The sequence below is a fragment of the Hemibagrus wyckioides genome, linkage group LG23 (assembly GCF_019097595.1).
Source record: "Hemibagrus wyckioides isolate EC202008001 linkage group LG23, SWU_Hwy_1.0, whole genome shotgun sequence".
Classification (NCBI taxonomy): Eukaryota; Metazoa; Chordata; class Actinopteri; order Siluriformes; family Bagridae; genus Hemibagrus; species Hemibagrus wyckioides.
The window spans coordinates 19934041-19953674 of NC_080732.1; the positions used below are offsets into that span (position 1 = coordinate 19934041).

Genomic DNA, 19634 nt, shown 5'->3' on the forward strand with positions numbered 1-19634 from the left:
GAGAGAGAGAGAGAGAGAGAGGGAGAGAGAGAGAGGGAGAGAGAGAGACAGTGAGAGAGAGAGAGAGAGAGAGAGAGAGAGAGAGAGAGAGAGAGGGAGAGAGACAGTGAGAGAGAGAGAGAGAGAGAGAGAGAGAGAGGGAGAGAGAGAGAGAGAGAGGGAGGGAGAGAGAGAGCGAGAGAGAGAGAGGGAGAGAGAGAGACAGTGAGAGAGAGAGAGAGAGAGAGAGAGAGAGAGAGAGAGACAGTGAGAGAGAGAGAGAGAGAGAGAGAGAGGGAGAGACAGTGAGAGAGAGGGAGAGACACTGAGAGAGAGAGGGAGAGACAGTGAGAGAGAGAGGGAGAGACAGTGAGAGAGAGAGGGAGAGACAGTGAGAGAGAGAGACAGAGAGAGAGAGGGAGAGAGACAGTGAGAGAGAGAGAGAGAGGGAGAGAGAGAGACAGAGAGAAAAAGAGAGAGAGAGAAAGAGTGAGAGAAAAAGAGAGAGAGAGTGTGTGTGTGTGTGAGCAGAATAAATAATAAAATTATATTAATGAGGATTATTTAAATGAGATCAGTGTGTACAGTTTGAGATCAGATCAGTGTGTACAGTTTGGGATCAGATCAGTGTGTACAGTTTGGGATCAGATCAGTGTGTACAGTTTGAGATCAGATCAGTGTGTACAGTTTGAGATCAGATCAGTGTGTACAGTTTGAGATCAGATCAGTGTGTACAGTTTGAGATCAGATCAGTGTGTACAGTTTGAGATCAGATCAGTGTGTACAGTTTGAGATCAGATCAGTGTGTACAGTTTGAGATCAGATCAGTGTGTACAGTTTGGGATCAGATCAGTGTGTACAGTTTGAGATCAGATCAGTGTGTACAGTTTGAGATCAGATCAGTGTGTACAGTTTGAGATCAGATCAGTGTGTACAGTTTGAGATCAGATCAGTGTGTACAGTTTGAGATCAGATCAGTGTGTACAGTTTGGGATCAGATCAGTGTGTACAGTTTGAGATCAGATCAGTGTGTACAGTTTGAGATCAGATCAGTGTGTACAGTTCCAGTGCTGCTTTATAACTGTGAAGTGAAGATTATCTCCAGGTAGTGAGGGTGTGTCTGAGTCTCTGAACGGTTCTAGCTCCATTACATTTTTCAGCTACAGGTCCAGTTTGTTAAAGCAGATGGATCTGAGGTTTCTGACTGTCTCTAAAAGCACCTAGAACCCTGATCGTTTCTACTGTAATCCCTTTCAGAACCTTTAAAGATGTTATGCAGAACTCTACAACATATTCTATAGCTCAGACATTAAGACACTTAATTATCCAGTAGTGGGTTCCCTGTTCTGATTCTAGAACCATGGTTCTCCATCTGGGGTCTGGGGACTCATGTTTAAGTTTAAGTTTTGCCAAGTGGGAATTTTAATCAGAACTTGTTCTGTGTATGAAAAGATCCAAAATCTGACTGTACACATTCATAATAAGTACCGAAGCGCTCTGTGGATCTAGAGGGAACCCTGGTTCTAGAGTACTGAACTGTTTTTTTGATGTTTAATCACGTGGGAGATTTTTACCTTTATTAACCTAGAAAAGTCAGAGTTTCTCTTTGATTTTCAATAAATCGTGTTGAGAAGAATAAATTCTGTAACTTCCTGATTATTTTAGCAGAAAGCGAGCGTGATGGTGTTTAAGAGCGGTCATCACTCTGCTGTGATTCTGTCACGTTTAGGAAAGCATTTCCATGACACTTCATTAGTGGTCATTACAGTGTTCAGTCCCTCGTTCGTCTCAGTTTCCTGCATTAAAATGGCAGCTCGCGTCCACGCCGTCATACGCATGAATAAAGTAGTTCGTGTGTAAACAATCAGTGACGATGGCTGCTGCTAGCCCCACCCCTCATCACCCTGAATCGAGGTAATGAATCCAGTTATGGATCAGTGATCCTGCTGGGGGAAGCGACTCTGAAATCAATGATGAAGGAATATTTTTCTGTTCTGTTATTATAATAAAATTGGAGCACAATGAAGTGATGAAGGCGGCGTCCTCCCGCCCGGTGACCCCGCCCACACCCTAAACCTGGGTGTAAATAGTTTTCCCGCTCTGAGCAACCCCTGTCTCTCTGCATTTCCGTTACTCCCGACTCGAGCCAAAAGGTTCCTGTGCACATGGACGATGGACTTCCTGTGAGCCGCTGAATCTCAGAGCGGTGACGCATGCGAGCGCCGAGGACAATGCAACACACCACACTGCCTCTCTAAACACACACCAGCTAACACAAACACACACACACACACACACAGCTCAATATATAGCACACGTCTGAGGTTTACACACACACATCAAAGAGAAGATTTTTAGCAACTCTTACATACCAGAGCAGCTCTGACTTCTGACTTCCTGTCTGACTTTAGCTGAATGTCTGCTTTTATAAAGCCCTGTCTAAAAACCTAGACTTCTTAATGCTGTTATTTTATTAGAGAGTTTTAGTGTGTGTGTGTGTATGTGTGTGTGTGTGTGTTTATGGGTACAGAGCTTAAAAATTGATGATTGATTGTTTAACATCTCTATCTAAACTCTAGAAGCGTTAACAACTGACTAGCTGATTCACTACAAAACTTTTCTTTTCTTCATCCTAAAACATTTTCACATCTATCTGAACATTTTCTTTTCAGCCCACAGGATTTCTGAGATGATTTTTTGTTATCTTGACCGCTAACGCTTTGCTAACAGACAGTAGGCTAATATAAAGCATATAATTAATCTCATATGCTAGTCACAGATTAGCTAGCTATAACAGACATCAGTGCAGCCTTATGACCTTCACTAATCTCTTGCTTTCTGCTCTTTTAGGTTTTTTTGACAGCTGACTCTGATGGGTTCTTCTGTAGAGAGATGGAGAACCCTATAGCAAAGAGTTCCCATCACTGTTAATACCCCTTAGGGCTAAATAAATGCCTTTTAGGAAGAACAGAACACTCAGGAACCGTTTAGGGAAGGCTTTTTTTCATGTACAGAGAAGCTGAAGCTGGAGCTCCTGACAGGTTCTGGGTTTGAGCTAATGAACAAAGAGTTTTCTGATAGAATTAGAATTAGAATCCCAACTCCGCACATAAATTACTCCCAAGTTACTACAAACACTACAACAGGAACACTGAGAGTTCATTAAGGGTTCATTAAGGGTTTATTGGATAATTACAGCTTCCACAAAACAGAGGACAGGAAAACAATTCAGCACGAGTCTTTAAGTGTTCAGTCACAGATATACCTGAAGAAAACCTTTTAGGAAAGTGCTCCATTTATTTATTTGTCTTTTATTTACAAAAAAGAAAACTGGTAACCAGACAATCTGTATAACAGCAGAACCTGGAACTTCCAGGCTGAAGAATGTTCGCACTCGCTGTAGGGTCTGAGATTTGAACCCTCAGCTGTCGGTATACTCACACAGAACGTTTTCTGAAAATTAAAGAAAAACAGAAACGTAACGCCTTCTCTTCTGTGAAAGAAACAAAACAAAAGATCTAGTTTACTGCCAGAACCTAGATTTAAAAAGATGAATGAAAATATAGAGTTTTCAGGAAAAAAGCAAGATGCTGATCCCAAACCTACCAATAACAAGGTCTAATTATGATCTGAGTCACAAACACCTCCTGTAGAATCTTGTTTAGAGTAAATCTGTCATTCGGAAAAAACACAAAAACACCACCAAAGATATTTTGGACCCCACGGTGACGGTGAGACTCATAAACTGGTCCCCACACGCTGCAGACCGGATTCCCCTAAAATCTGACCACGCCCCGCATTGTCTATCACACTCACTGCAGACGTGCTGATATCATCCGCATGCAAGGTGCAGGATGAATCACCACTTTACTGTATTCCACATAATAAAACATAAGAGTCACGTACGGTCAGAGTCACGTACGGTCAGAGTCACGTACGGTCAGCGCCAGCTTTGTATTTAATCGTCCATTGTGACGCAGGAGAACCTGCCGAAGAGGTTACATGTCTCATTACACAGAATTCAGCAGCAGATGAGGAATGCTAATAAAATTCACTGGAAAAAACGGTCGCTAGATTTGGGAAATGATTTTTATTTCCTCAGGTGTGTATGTGTGTGACCTAACACACCCCACAGGGCGGGGCTGGGATCTGTTATTTATGCGTCAGCTTTAAATACGAAAGAAGTTTCTCCTTATTAAATAAAGCAGCAGTGATTTCTTCTCTAGTGTTTACGCTGTCCTGTCAGAGTCATGATCAAAAAAGGCCAGACAGAGCTGTGATTTCCGGAGGCGGAGCAATCATTAGTGACACAACATGGGCAGATTTTATGCAAATAAGATCGACAGGTGATGAGCTTTAATAGGAGTGAGGGATGATGGTGTGCCACATACTGGTTCCTTCTCACAGTTTTAGCATGGCTTTTGTAAGCGATTTAATGAACCCAAATGGAAACAGAACGTTTTCACCTTAAGCTTCTGAAAATGGGCGTAGAAATTTGTGAAGAAGGAACGAAAGACACACCGCGTTTCTCACAAGTGTTGTTCAAGAACGTCTTTATTCTGATTTAATGCTTTATCTTCTGCTTGTGTGGATATCTCACTATCTTGGTGCTGTAAGTGAAACCATGGCAGTAATTTAAAGCCCATTAGTCATTAACTAGCAGCTAGCTAACATTACCATTACCATTACCCCTACACCTACAACACCAACCCCACACACCACCACCACCACCCCCCCAACACCGCCCCTGTTTATCATCATCATCTGTGTTGGATGACCTCGCAAACTGCGGTGCTAATTCTGCATTTCCTGTCTGTGTGAAGATATTTTTAGTCAATAAACGGACGCCGCCTGGATACGCTTGCATGAATAAAGTCTAATCTAAATACGGAAAGACATCAACAATGAGCGAGTTCAGATGGGAAACACATCATCGCTCCAGAAACACCAGAGACACAAAAAACATCACAATCCTCAGAGCTGCACTGTACCAAGCATGCTTTTTTATCATATGTGTGTGTGTATGTGTGTGTGTGTGTGTGTGCTGTAGGAAGCTCTGGCGGTAGTGAGTGAGGATCAGTCCATATTTGAGCCGACGTTTGGAAGCATGAAGTCCGAGATCACGTCTCCGGTGGCACAGGCCGGATTCAGACAGGGATCAGAGGAAAGCACCGAGTCTGAGTGGACGAACACGTCAGCCAACAATCCTGCGAAGAAAAATGAGCACGTCAACGGTGCTAGGTAACGACAACACAAACAAACACACACACACCCACATGCACACACACATGAAACACTTCTTTATTATGTTTACTTGATTCTGATTCTATAGTTTTGTGTATAATGTTAAAATATTCAGCTACACTTTATTTTGGTTTGCGACACATAATTCCTCAGAACTTCTGAATAATAATGAACCAGGGGGTGGAGCTACAGACAAGCTCAACTTGTGATGTCACTAAATAAGCCACATAGCTTTGGACCAATCATGATCTGTTATGCAAATTATAAAAGGGATCCAATGCGAGGCCTGAAAATCTTCAGGTTCAGCTTCTGCTCTCTAAGCTAACCTTCAGCTAGCTGTTCAGTTTAACACTGATGACCAGCAGGTGAGGGAATCAGGGTGACACACTGACCGATTTTCCTGCTGTTCAACACTGCATTAAGAAATGAAAGATGCAGATGGAGACTCTGACACTGAATAATGTGAGCTAGTCTATTAGCACTTAGCAACATCAGAACTAGCCTGCTCCAGAGGACAGTGTGTGCTGAGGTCTATAAAAATAGTAATAACAAAATAAAATTGTGTGTGTGTGTGTGTGTGTATTAGTCGTGAGTCTCCAGTGGAGGTCAGCGGTGCTAAAAGAAGTCGCCACATCAGCAGTAGTGACGGAGGACAACAGCCGTATCAGCCGCCGTACCAGGAGCCCAGGACGAGTCCACAGAGCACCACGGAGGAGAAAAGAGTCATCGTCCCTGCAGGTGAGACACGCCCCTAACAAGCCTTCAGCTGAGACACGCCCCTAACAAGCCTTCAGCTGAGACACGCCCCTAACAAGCCTTCAGCTGAGACACGCCCCTAAAAACCCTTCAGCTGAGACACGCCCCTAAAAACTCTTCACCTGAGACACACCCCTAACAACCCTTCAGCTGAGACACACCCCTAACAACCCTTCAGCTGAGACACACCCCTAACAACCCTTCAGCTGAAACACACCCGTAACACTTTAGCTGAGAAACGCCCCTAACAAACCTTTAAAAAAGACAAGCCAGTTAGATTTGTTAAAGCAGTGTAATTTAAACCTGCTAGCTGACTATGTTACATTTTTAATGAGAATGCTGATGTCAGTGATCTGATGACTAGCTGCTGGTTTGGAAGTGTGTGTGATTCCAGAGAGTAAAATAAACACTGTGTTAAAAAACACAGTGATGTGTGTCACTCAGCAGGGCTGATATCCCATCATGCACTGCTCACAGGCTGGGTGTGTGCTCCTTCAGTATTCGGTTTCGAAGGACAGTCAAAAAAAACAGGTTGTGGTTCTCTGTTTTACACACACACACACACAAACACACACACACACACACACACACACAGACGCATTGTCGCTTTCTCTCTCTCTCTCTCTCTCTCTCTCTCTCTCTACCACAGGCTCTTGCATCACAGAGGAAATGGATTCTGTTCTGTGAAGTGAAGGGCAACTCGGTGTGTGTGTGTGTGTGTGTGTGAACATTTGATGACTGCAGCTTTAATGCACATCAGAAGGAAGTAAATGTTTTTTTCTTGTTTGGAGTTTCCTGTTGATTTCAGAGTGCTCTGTCTCTCTGACACTTGGGACAGATTGTGGAATCGGGAAAAGACGCTTTGGGCGTTCAGATTCGTTTGATCCGTTGATTTCTGTTCCTGTTATAAGTGACTCATTAGATGATGTGGAGTAGTGATGGGAATTCCATCTCTTTTCAGTGAGTCAGATCATCTGAATCAGTTCACTGAATAGCACTCACATGTTTCAGAGCTGCACCTCATCAGTAACATGACCGACTTAAAGGTTCATTCGATTCAGTTAACATCAAGCAAACAACCTTACCAGGAAAGAGTTTACAGATTCAAATCAGCTCTCGATGTAAAGGAGTCGACTCAGAGATTTGACTCAGTGATAAATGACACAGGGCTGAGTGACTCACCACTGCACTGAGAAGACTAACATTATGATCATTTTATCTAAAACAAAGCTTTAATAAGTGCTACAGAATAAATCAAATGATTTAAAATAAAAAAATGCTGAAAGTAAACTGCTGATTTTTGAAAAGCAAAGTCATTTCACAGGTGGAGTAGATATTTGTTAAAACCAAAAGGGAGACAATATTAGGATATAAATAATACTAATAATGCTAATAAACAGAGAGAAACATTACTCATGCTCCAAATAACTCTGTGAAATAAATCCGTGTTTTCTGTGTAACATTCTTCTTTTTATTCCCTGCCCTTCAGACCCGGAGGTTTGGACTCAGGACCATGTGCGTCAGTGGGTGGAGTGGGCGATTAAAGAGTACAGCCTGGTGGATGTGGACGTGTCCCTCTTCCTCCCACTGGATGGCAAGACGCTCTGCAAAATGACGAAAGAGGACATGATGCGTCTCACGTCGCTTTACAACACTGACGTCCTGCTGTCACACCTCAACTACCTCCGCCAGAGTAATACACACACACACACACACAGGATTTTAACCCCATCATAGTCGTCACCATGTGGTCATCAGTGTGAACTTCACTGTAATGTAATAGTGTAATGTCTGTCATTCTGCTGATAGACGGGTAGTTACTGCTAAAGAGCCGACATTAACCTGAGCTAACTGATTAACTAGTGAACATTTACGTAGCGTACAAGCTGCTGTTGCTAATGTTGTGTAATGTGTTTTATGCAGTTGTACATAGATCCAAGGAAGTGATGAGAAATGCTAGAGGTGATGTTCGTTCTCTTGTTTTTTAATGTTTTAATTTTTGTGTATTTGTTGTGTTTGTCCTGCAGGCAGTCCGACCTTCTCGTACCCAACAACCCCCACCAACACACAGCCCCCGCCGAGACTACAGGTCAAAGCCGGTAAGACTGAACATTGGTGTAGGAAAGAGGAACGAGTGCCGCGATTTCTTCAGATCTCTGGTAGATGAACCAGAGACATGTGTGTGTGTCTTCACTGTATTATGGCACTAATCACACACACACACACGTCTGTCCATACACCTTTCCATCGGTCATCCTAACAGCGTGATGTGATGTGAAGGAAGCCTTTAACACTTTCTCCTACTGCAGCTTAAAAATACACCTATTTCCACCTGCCGATATAAAGATATCTACAGTATCAAGTCTTCTTTCAATCTCATGATGAAAACCTGTGTGTTAAATCTCGCTCAATCTTCAAACCTGATTTTAAAACCAGGAAGCTTTAAAAACAACAAACAATAAACTTGGTACAGAGGAATTACAGAGGAAATAGACCAGAAGACTTCTCAAACACACAAAGAAAGAGAAAGGGTATAAATAGCATGGGGAAACAAGCAACAATGAACCAATCAAAAAGAGGAGGGTGAGTTGATTATGGCAGGAAACAATGACCATATAAGGAAGATGAGGGTAAATGGGGACAGGCAGGACTGGAGTATAGGGAATCAACTGGGACAGAACCATGAGAAAATGTGTCATTGCCACCGCTTAACCTGCCCCAAATCTCGCAATTAAAAGACAGTTGGGGGTGGTGTGTGTGTGTGTGTGTGTGTGTGTGTGTGTGACACAGAAACACATGCAGAGACACACTCTGAGACACCGAGACACACACCGAGACACAGATACACACTCAGAATCACATGCAGAGACACACTGAGACACAGAGACACACACAGAGACACTGAGACAGAAACATAGACACACTCTGAGACACAGAGAGACACACTCAGAGACACATTCTGAGACACAGAGACACACTCTGAGACAGAGACACACAGAGGCACACTCTGAGACACAGAGACACACTTGGAGACAGAGAGACACACTCTGAGACAGAGACACACTCAGAGACACACTCTGAGACAGAGAGACACACACAGAGACACACTCTGAGACAGAGACACACAGAGGCACACTCTGAGACACAGAGACACACTCTGAGACAGAGACACACAGAGGCACACTCTGAGACACAGAGATACACTCTGAGACACAGAGACACACTTGGAGACAGAGAGACACACTCTGAGACAGAGAGACACACACAGAGACACACTCGGAGACAGAGAAACACACTCTGAGACACATTCTGAGACACAGAGACACACTCGGAGACACAGAGACACACTTTGAGACACAGAGAGACACATTCTGAGACACAGAGACACACTCTGAGACACAGAGACACACTCTGCATCAAAAACAAAAAAATGAAACAGACATGGTAACAGGAGCAGGTCTGAAGACAAACGATCACGACTGAATATCAACTTAGGAACAGAAACCAAGACTGTAGGTGAGCTCTGGACCAGAAGAAGCACAGGAAATCAACTAGGAACAGTTTATAAGAAGAGGAACAAAGGTTGTAACTAAACCAGAACAGCTGGACTAGGACCGAGGACAGGATCAGGGTGGACACTAGGATCCTGAACAGAACTCTTACAGTGTTAGCAGCACTGACCACTCAGAAAGATGTGGAGACCTTGGAGACCTTGGTACGCTCATTCTGGTGGAGACGGGAACTGGCACAATTTCAGGTTGGCATACGTGCCAATGTGTCGCAGAAGCTGCACTCCATAGATTCATGGGACTTGGAGTGTGGTGGGTCAAGAAACTGAGTTTCAACCAAACATTCTTGCAGTCTTATGGGTCACAGAAGCTGCACTCCTGGAAGTAAGGGAACCTGCATGGTGGCAGAGGATGGAACTTGCATGGTTGTGGGTCAGATTGTATGCAGATAGCTTAAAAAATATGTGGTCTCTGAGCCTGCATTCTGGAGTGTCAGTGAACCTGAATGCTCAGGAGGCATGGACAAGAACTTGCATAGATGTGGGTCAGGTAACTTACACTTAAGTGCATGAGAGAACTTATGGTTGAAGAATTAGAAACCTGCAGCCCTTCAGTCAGGATCCTTATGTGTTTGTGTGTCAGAGAAGATGCATGTTGGCAGATCTCGAAAGTGGGGAATCAAGTAATGTGCACTGTAGTGGGTCAGGGAACTGCTATGTTGGCTGTCAGAGAAATTCCATGGTTAAAGATCTTGCAAGCCGGAGATTGAGGGAGTTAAGGAGCTTAGCCGAAAGATCAGGGGCACCATCATGCTTGTCTCATAGCAAACAAGCAGCTGATGTTTCTAAACATTTATCCAAACTACCAGAGACATTCGTAACATGGACGGGTCCAGCTGCATGTAAACCTGGTATCTGATGACTAGTGTCTGATTCCTCTGTGCAAATAACCACATGCTGATTGGATAGCAGCTCTCTATAGCCTGGACTTTCTTCATTCCTGCTGATTGTTCCTGTTTTCAGGAGCACACACTTCCACTGATCTGGAGTGAAGAAGCAGTCACGTCTGTGGCTTGCAGACAGCAGCATTTCATCAACATGATGACGCGAGCAGCTAAACTCATAGTACTGTTTTCCCGGTTCCCCAAAAGAGTGGGAAAAGTACAAGAACCCAAACAGGACTTGCTATATTTAGCAGAGGAATACTGAATCATGTCATCATGTCAAAACCAACTAGTTCTCTAAAAGGACGAGAGCCATACGTGAGAACCTGAAGAGAACGGAATATATTTAGTGGAGCGCTTCTGAAACGTCATCAAGACAACACCAAAGACTTTAAAGTCATTATTATAAAAGTAGAAAACCTGTTTAATCTGATAAATAGAGCTCCCTGTGCATGTGAGCCGTTAAAGAGGGTCTCAGGGTCTCCAGCAACCCAAACAAAACGTGACGGATAAGTAGTCTTTGACTTTTCTTGCAGTTTCAGACAGGAAGCAGCTGCACTGCAACAGGAAACTGCCTGCCCCATTAGGACACAATTGACTATTTTGTTCTACATGCGTTAAACTGCAACAAAAGGACCCTCCTCCTGAGGGACTGTGGGTCATCTTCAGCTCTCCTTAGGTCACTTTGTTCAGACTACCGTTGTTTCTCCAGGGTCTTTAATGTAGCGCTTCCTTCCTCCCCCCTTTTCCTGCAGAATCTCCCTCCATCAGCTCCTCCTAACTCCTCACTGAAGCTCAAACAAAGAACGCAGAAAATCCCAAAATCTTACGAGGTTTTAATGTGACCTCACTGAGGTGCAGCTGGTTTTCATCACATTTTCATCAACAATTACAAAATAAAAGTTTGTTACACTTTACGCTGCAAATCTTTTGACCCGTTTTGAGCTCACGGAGGTTTAAAGTCCCAACGCTGATCAAAAACAATAGAGGTTACACCCTGAAGGTCTGCACTTCCTGTCTGGGGTTTATGAGGATTATGAGGAGCAGAATTTTGGGGGAACACACTGACCACATGAAACATTTTAATGACCTTTAAACCGTTTAGTTAAAATCGGTCAAATGTACAAAACATGGAAATACTTTTAACATTTTGTTGGTGTCAAATGTCAAATTAATTAAAATAACATTTAATACATTTAAAATCCTACAGACAGTTGGAAAAAATAATTTCTCGTCTTGTTTTCACGCAGAAAACAGTTTTGAGGAAATCAGCAGGAGAAACAGCTGGCCGTCAGGAGCCATGTCAGTTCCTAAAGGTACCGATACACACCTGATATACACCTGATATACACACCTGATATACACACCTGATATACACACCTGACAGACCTTATACACACCTGATACACACACCTGATATACACCTGATATACACACCTGATATACACACCTGATACACACCTGATACACACACCTGATATACACACCTGATACACACACCTGATATACACCTGATATACACACCTGATATACACACCTGATATACACACCTGATATACACACCTGACAGACCTTATACACACCTGATACACACACCTGATATACACCTGATATACACACCTGATATACACACCTGATACACACCTGATACACACACCTGATATACACACCTGATACACACACCTGATATACACCTGATATACACACCTGATATACACCTGATATACACACCTGATACACACCTGATACACACCTGATATACACACCTGATATACACACCTGATATACACACCTGATATACACACCTGACAGACCTTATACACACCTGATATACACACCTGATATACACCTGATATACACACCTGATATACACACCTGATATACACACCTGATAAACACCTGATACACACACCTGATATACACCTGATATACACACCTGATATACACACCTGATACACACCTGATACACACACCTGATATACACACCTGATATACACACCTGATAAACACCTGATATACACACCTGATATACACACCTGATACACACCTGATACACACACCTAATATACACACCTGATACACACCTGATATACACACCTGATACACACCTGATACACACACCTAATATACACACCTGATACACACCTGATATACACACCTGATACACACACCTGATACACACACCTGATATACACACCTGATACACACCTGATACACACACCTGATATACACACCTGATATACACACCTGATACACACACCTGATATAAACACCTGATACACACCTGATATACACACCTGATATACACACCTGATACACACCTGATACACACACCTGATATACACACCTGATATACACACCTGATAAACACCTGATATACACACCTGATATACACACCTGATACACACCTGATATACACACCTGATATACACATCTGATACACACACCTGATATACACACCTGATATACACACCTGATACACACCTGATATACACCTGATATACACACCTGATACACACACCTGATATACACCTGATATACACACTTGATACACACACCTGATACACACACCTGATACACACCTGATATACACACCTGATACACACCTGATATACACACCTGATATACACACCTGATATACACACCTGATACACACCTGATATACACACCTGATATACACACCTGATACACACCTGATACACACCTGATATACACACCTGATATACACACCTGATACACACCTGATATACACACCTGATATACACACCTGATACACACACCTGATATACACCTGATATACACACCTGATACACACACCTGATATACACACCTGATACACACCTGATATACACACCTGATACACACACCTGATATACACACCTGATATACACACCTGATATACATACTTGATACACACCTGATATACACACCTGATATACACACCTGATACACACCTGATATACACACCTGATATACACATCTGATACACACACCTGATATACACACCTGATATACACACCTGATACACACACCTTATACACACACCTGATATACACACCTGATACACACCTGATACACACACCTGATATACACACCTGATATACACACCTGATACACACACCTGATATACACACCTGATACACACACCTGATACACACCTGATATACACACCTGATATACACACCTGATACACACCTGATATACACACCTGATATACACACCTGATACACACCTGATATACACACCTGATATACACACCTGATACACACACCTGATATACACACCTGATATACACACCTGATATACACACCTGATATACACCTGATACACACACCTGATATACACACCTGATACACACACCTGATATACACACCTGATACACACACCTGATATACACACCTGATATACACACCTGATATACACCTGATATACACACCTGATATACACCTGATACACACACCTGATACACACACCTGATATACACCTGATATACACACCTGATACACACACCTGATATACACACCTGATATACACACCTGATACACACACCTGATATACACACCTGATACACACACCTGATATACACCTGATATACACACCTGATATACACACCTGATACACACCTGATACACACACCTGATACACACACCTGATATACACACCTGATATACACACCTGATACACACACCTGATACACACCTGATATACACCTGATATACACACCTGATATACACACCTGATACACACACCTGATACACACCTGATATACACACCTGATACACACCTGATATACACACCTGATATACACACCTGATACACACCTGATACACACACCTGATATACACACCTGATATACACACCTGATACACACACCTGATATACACCTGATATACACACTTGATACACACACCTGATACACACACCTGATACACACCTGATATACACACCTGATATACACACCTGATACACACCTGATACACACACCTGATATACACACCTGATACACACCTGATATACACCTGATATACACACCTGATATACACACCTGATACACACCTGATACACACACCTGATATACACCTGATATACACACCTGATATACACACCTGATATACACACCTGATACACACCTGATACACACACCTAATATACACACCTGATACACACCTGATATACACACCTGATACACACCTGATATACACACCTGATACACACACCTGATATACACACCTGATATACACACCTGATATACATACTTGATACACACCTGATATACACACCTGATATACACACCTGATACACACCTGATATACACACCTGATATACACATCTGATACACACACCTGATATACACACCTGATATACACACCTGATACACACCTGATATACACCTGATATACACACCTGATATACACACCTGATATACACCTGATATACACACCTGATATACACATCTGATACACACACCTGATATATACACCTGATATACACACCTGATATACACCTGATATACACACCTGATATACACCTGATACACACACCTGATACACACACCTGATATACACCTGATATACACACCTGATATACACCTGATACACACACCTGATATACACACCTGATACACACACCTGATATACACACCTGATACACACACCTGATATACACACCTGATATACACACCTGATATACACCTGATATACACACCTGATATACACCTGATACACACACCTGATATACACACCTGATACACACACCTGATATACACACCTGATACACACACCTGATATACACACCTGATATACACCTGATATACACACCTGATATACACACCTGATACACACACCTGATACACACACCTGATATACACACCTGATACACACACCTGATATACACACCTGATATACACACCTGATACACACCTGATATACACACCTGATATACACACCTGATACACACCTGATATACACACCTGATATACACACCTGATACACACACCTGATATACACACCTGATATACACACCTGATATACACACCTGATACACACACCTGATATACACACCTGATACACACACCTGATATACACACACCTGATATACACACCTGATATACACACCTGATATACACACCTGATACACACACCTGATATACACACCTGATACACACACCTGATATACACACCTGATACACACACCTGATATACACACCTGATACACACACCTGATATACACACCTGATATACACCTGATATACACACCTGATATACACACCTGATACACACACCTGATACACACACCTGATATACACACCTGATACACACACCTGATATACACACCTGATATACACCTGATATACACACCTGATATACACACCTGATACACACACCTGATACACACACCTGATATACACACCTGATATACACACCTGATATACACACCTGATACACACACCTGATACACACACCTGATATACACACCTGATATACACACCTGATATACACACCTGATACACACCTGATATACACACCTGATATACACACCTGAAATACACACCTGATACACACCTGATATACACACCTGATATACACACCTGATACACACCTGATATACACACCTGATATACACACCTGATACACACACCTGATACACACACCTGATATACACACCTGATACACACCTGATATACACACCTGATACACACACCTGATATACACACCTGATACACACCTGATATACACACCTGATATACACACCTGATATACACACCTGATATACACACCTGATACACACCTGACACACCTGATACACACCTAATACACACACCTGATATGCACACCTGATACACACCTGACACACACCTGATACACACCTGACACACCTGATACACACACCTGATATGCACACCTGATACACACCTGATATACACCTGATACACACCTGATATACACCTGATATACACCTGATACACACCTGATACACACCTGATATACACCTGATACACACCTGATACACACCTGATATACACCTGATACACACCTGATACACACCTGATATACATCTGATATACATCTGATATACACCTGATACACACCTGATATACACACCTGATACACACCTGATATACACCTGATATACACCTGATACACACCTGATATACACCTGATATACACCTGATACACACCTGATACACACCTGATATACACCTGATACACACCTGATACACACCTGATATACATCTGATATACATCTGATATACATCTGATATACACCTGATATGCACACCTGATACACACCTGATACACACCTGACACAAACCTGATACACACCTAATACACACACCTGATATGCTCACCTGATACACACCTGATACACACCTGATATACACCTGATACACACCTGATACACACCTGATACACACCTGATATACACCTGATACACACCTGATATACACCTGATATACACCTGATATACACCTGATATACACCTGATACACACCTGATATACACCTGATACACACACCTGATACACACCTGATATACACCTGATATACACCTGATATACACCTGATACACACCTGATATACACCTGATACACACACCTGATATACACCTGATATACACCTGATATACACCTGATACACACCTGATATACACCTGATACACACCTGATATACACCTGATACACACACCTGATATACACCTGATATACACCTGATACACACCTGATACACACCTGATATACAACTGATATACACCTGATATACACCTGATACACACCTGATATACACCTGATACACACACCTGATATACACCTGATATACACCTGATATACACCTGATACACACCTGATATACACCTGATACACACCTGATATACACCTGATACACACCTGATATACACCTGATACACACACCTGATATACACCTGATATACACCTGATATACACCTGATACACACCTGATATACACCTGATACACACCTGATATACACCTGATACACACCAGATACACACCTGATACACACCTGATATACACCTGATACACACACCTGATATACACCTGATATACACCTGATATACACCTGATACACACCTGATATACACCTGATACACACCTGATATACACCTGATACACACCTGATATACACCTGATACACACACCTGATATACACCTGATATACACCTGATATACACCTGATACACACCTGATATACACCTGATATACACCTGATATACACCTGATACACACCTGATATACACCTGATACACACCTGATACACACCTGATATACACCTGATATACACCTGATACACACCTGATATACACCTGATATACACCTGATACACACCTGATATACACCTGATACACACCTGATACACACCTGATATACACCTGATATACACCTGATACACACCTGATATACACCTGATATACACCTGATATACACCTGATACACACCTGATATACACCTGATACACACCTGATACACACCTGATATACACCTGATATACACCTGATACACACCTGATATACACCTGATATACACCTGATATACACCTGATACACACACCTGATATACACCTGATATACACCTGATACACACCTGATACACACCTGATATACACCTGATATACACCTGATACACACACCTGATATACACCTGATATACACCTGATACACACCTGATATACACCTGATATACACCTGATACACACCTGATACACACCTGATATACACCTGATACACACCTGATACACACCTGATACACACCTGATATACACCTGATATACACCTGATACACACCTGATATACACCTGATACACACCTGATATACACCTGATACACACCTGATACACACCTGATACACACCTGATACACACACCTGATATACACCTGATATACACCTGATACACACCTGATACACACCTGATATACACCTGATACACACCTGATACACACCTGATATACACCTGATACACACCTGATACACACCTGATATACACCTGATATACACCTGATACACACCTGATACACACCTGATACACACCTGATATACACCTGATACACACCTGATACACACCTGGAAACTGATCATCTACTGGATACAGTAGATGATGTTTTTTTTTTGTTTGTTTGTTTCAGTTGTTTATTAAGGACACAGTACTAAATGATGTGTATCAATTCTGTGGAATTATATTAATTTAATAATTTAATTTAAGTTTAAATTAATTAAAGATGAAAACGTTGTGCAGTTTAGTTAATGTTGTGTGATTGCAGGTTCCCCAGTGGAGCAGCAACACAACAGCAGGATCACAGAACCTTCAACCAGAATCACTCAAGGTAAAAACTCCAGCTGTGTTGCAAACAGCACACTGCACATTTACACTGTCGACTCCAGGTGTTCTATTTTTCTCATAACTGACTTTCTGTTGTTTTTTCTTGTTGTTATTACTGTGTTATTAACTCATCATTTCCATTTTTAGATCCATACCAAGCGTTAGGGCCGATCAGCAGCCGCCTCGCTAATCCAGGTAAGAAATATCAGATATTCAGGAGGCTAAATGATTAAACTCACAAAACATGACATTTTTATTCCCTTTAAAGTCATTAAACACTCTGACTCTGAACTGACTTGCTGAGAGACATTTCATTTCTGACTCGCTGAGTGTGTTACTCATAATGTACTGCGTCTGATTCTAAAGTACAAAACACAACCGGTATAGTACAATACACACTTCACTACACTATACTACACTATACTATACTACACTATATTATACTACACTATACTACACTATACTACACTATACTACACTACACTATACTACACTATACTATACTACACTATATTATACTACACTATACTACACTATACTACACTACACTATACTACACTATACTACACTATACTACACTACACTATACTACACTACACTACACTATACTACACTACACTATACTACACTATACTACACTACACTATACTACACTATACTATACTACACTATATTATACTACACTATACTACACTACACTATACTACACTACACTATACTACACTATACTACACTACACTATACTACACTATACTACACTACACTATACTACACTATATTATACTACACTATACTACACTACACTATACTACACTACACTATACTACACTATACTACACTACACTATACTACACTATACTATACTATACTATA

At 41.9% G+C, this 19634-nt stretch overlaps 1 protein-coding gene across 2 annotated transcripts in view; it reads left to right on the plus strand.

Annotated features, from left to right (window-relative positions):
• fli1rs (Fli-1 proto-oncogene, ETS transcription factor-related sequence) overlaps window positions 1-19634 on the plus strand; it is a 48708-nt gene that overhangs the window by 21457 nt on the left and 7617 nt on the right. For both annotated transcript variants that reach the window (XM_058376836.1, XM_058376837.1), the window contains exons 2-8: window positions 5030-5220; window positions 5810-5961; window positions 7469-7672; window positions 8007-8078; window positions 11682-11747; window positions 18703-18765; window positions 18909-18956. In XM_058376836.1, the coding sequence (XP_058232819.1) occupies window positions 5030-5220; window positions 5810-5961; window positions 7469-7672; window positions 8007-8078; window positions 11682-11747; window positions 18703-18765; window positions 18909-18956 (796 nt within the window). The remainder of the gene's footprint in view (window positions 1-5029; window positions 5221-5809; window positions 5962-7468; window positions 7673-8006; window positions 8079-11681; window positions 11748-18702; window positions 18766-18908; window positions 18957-19634) is intronic.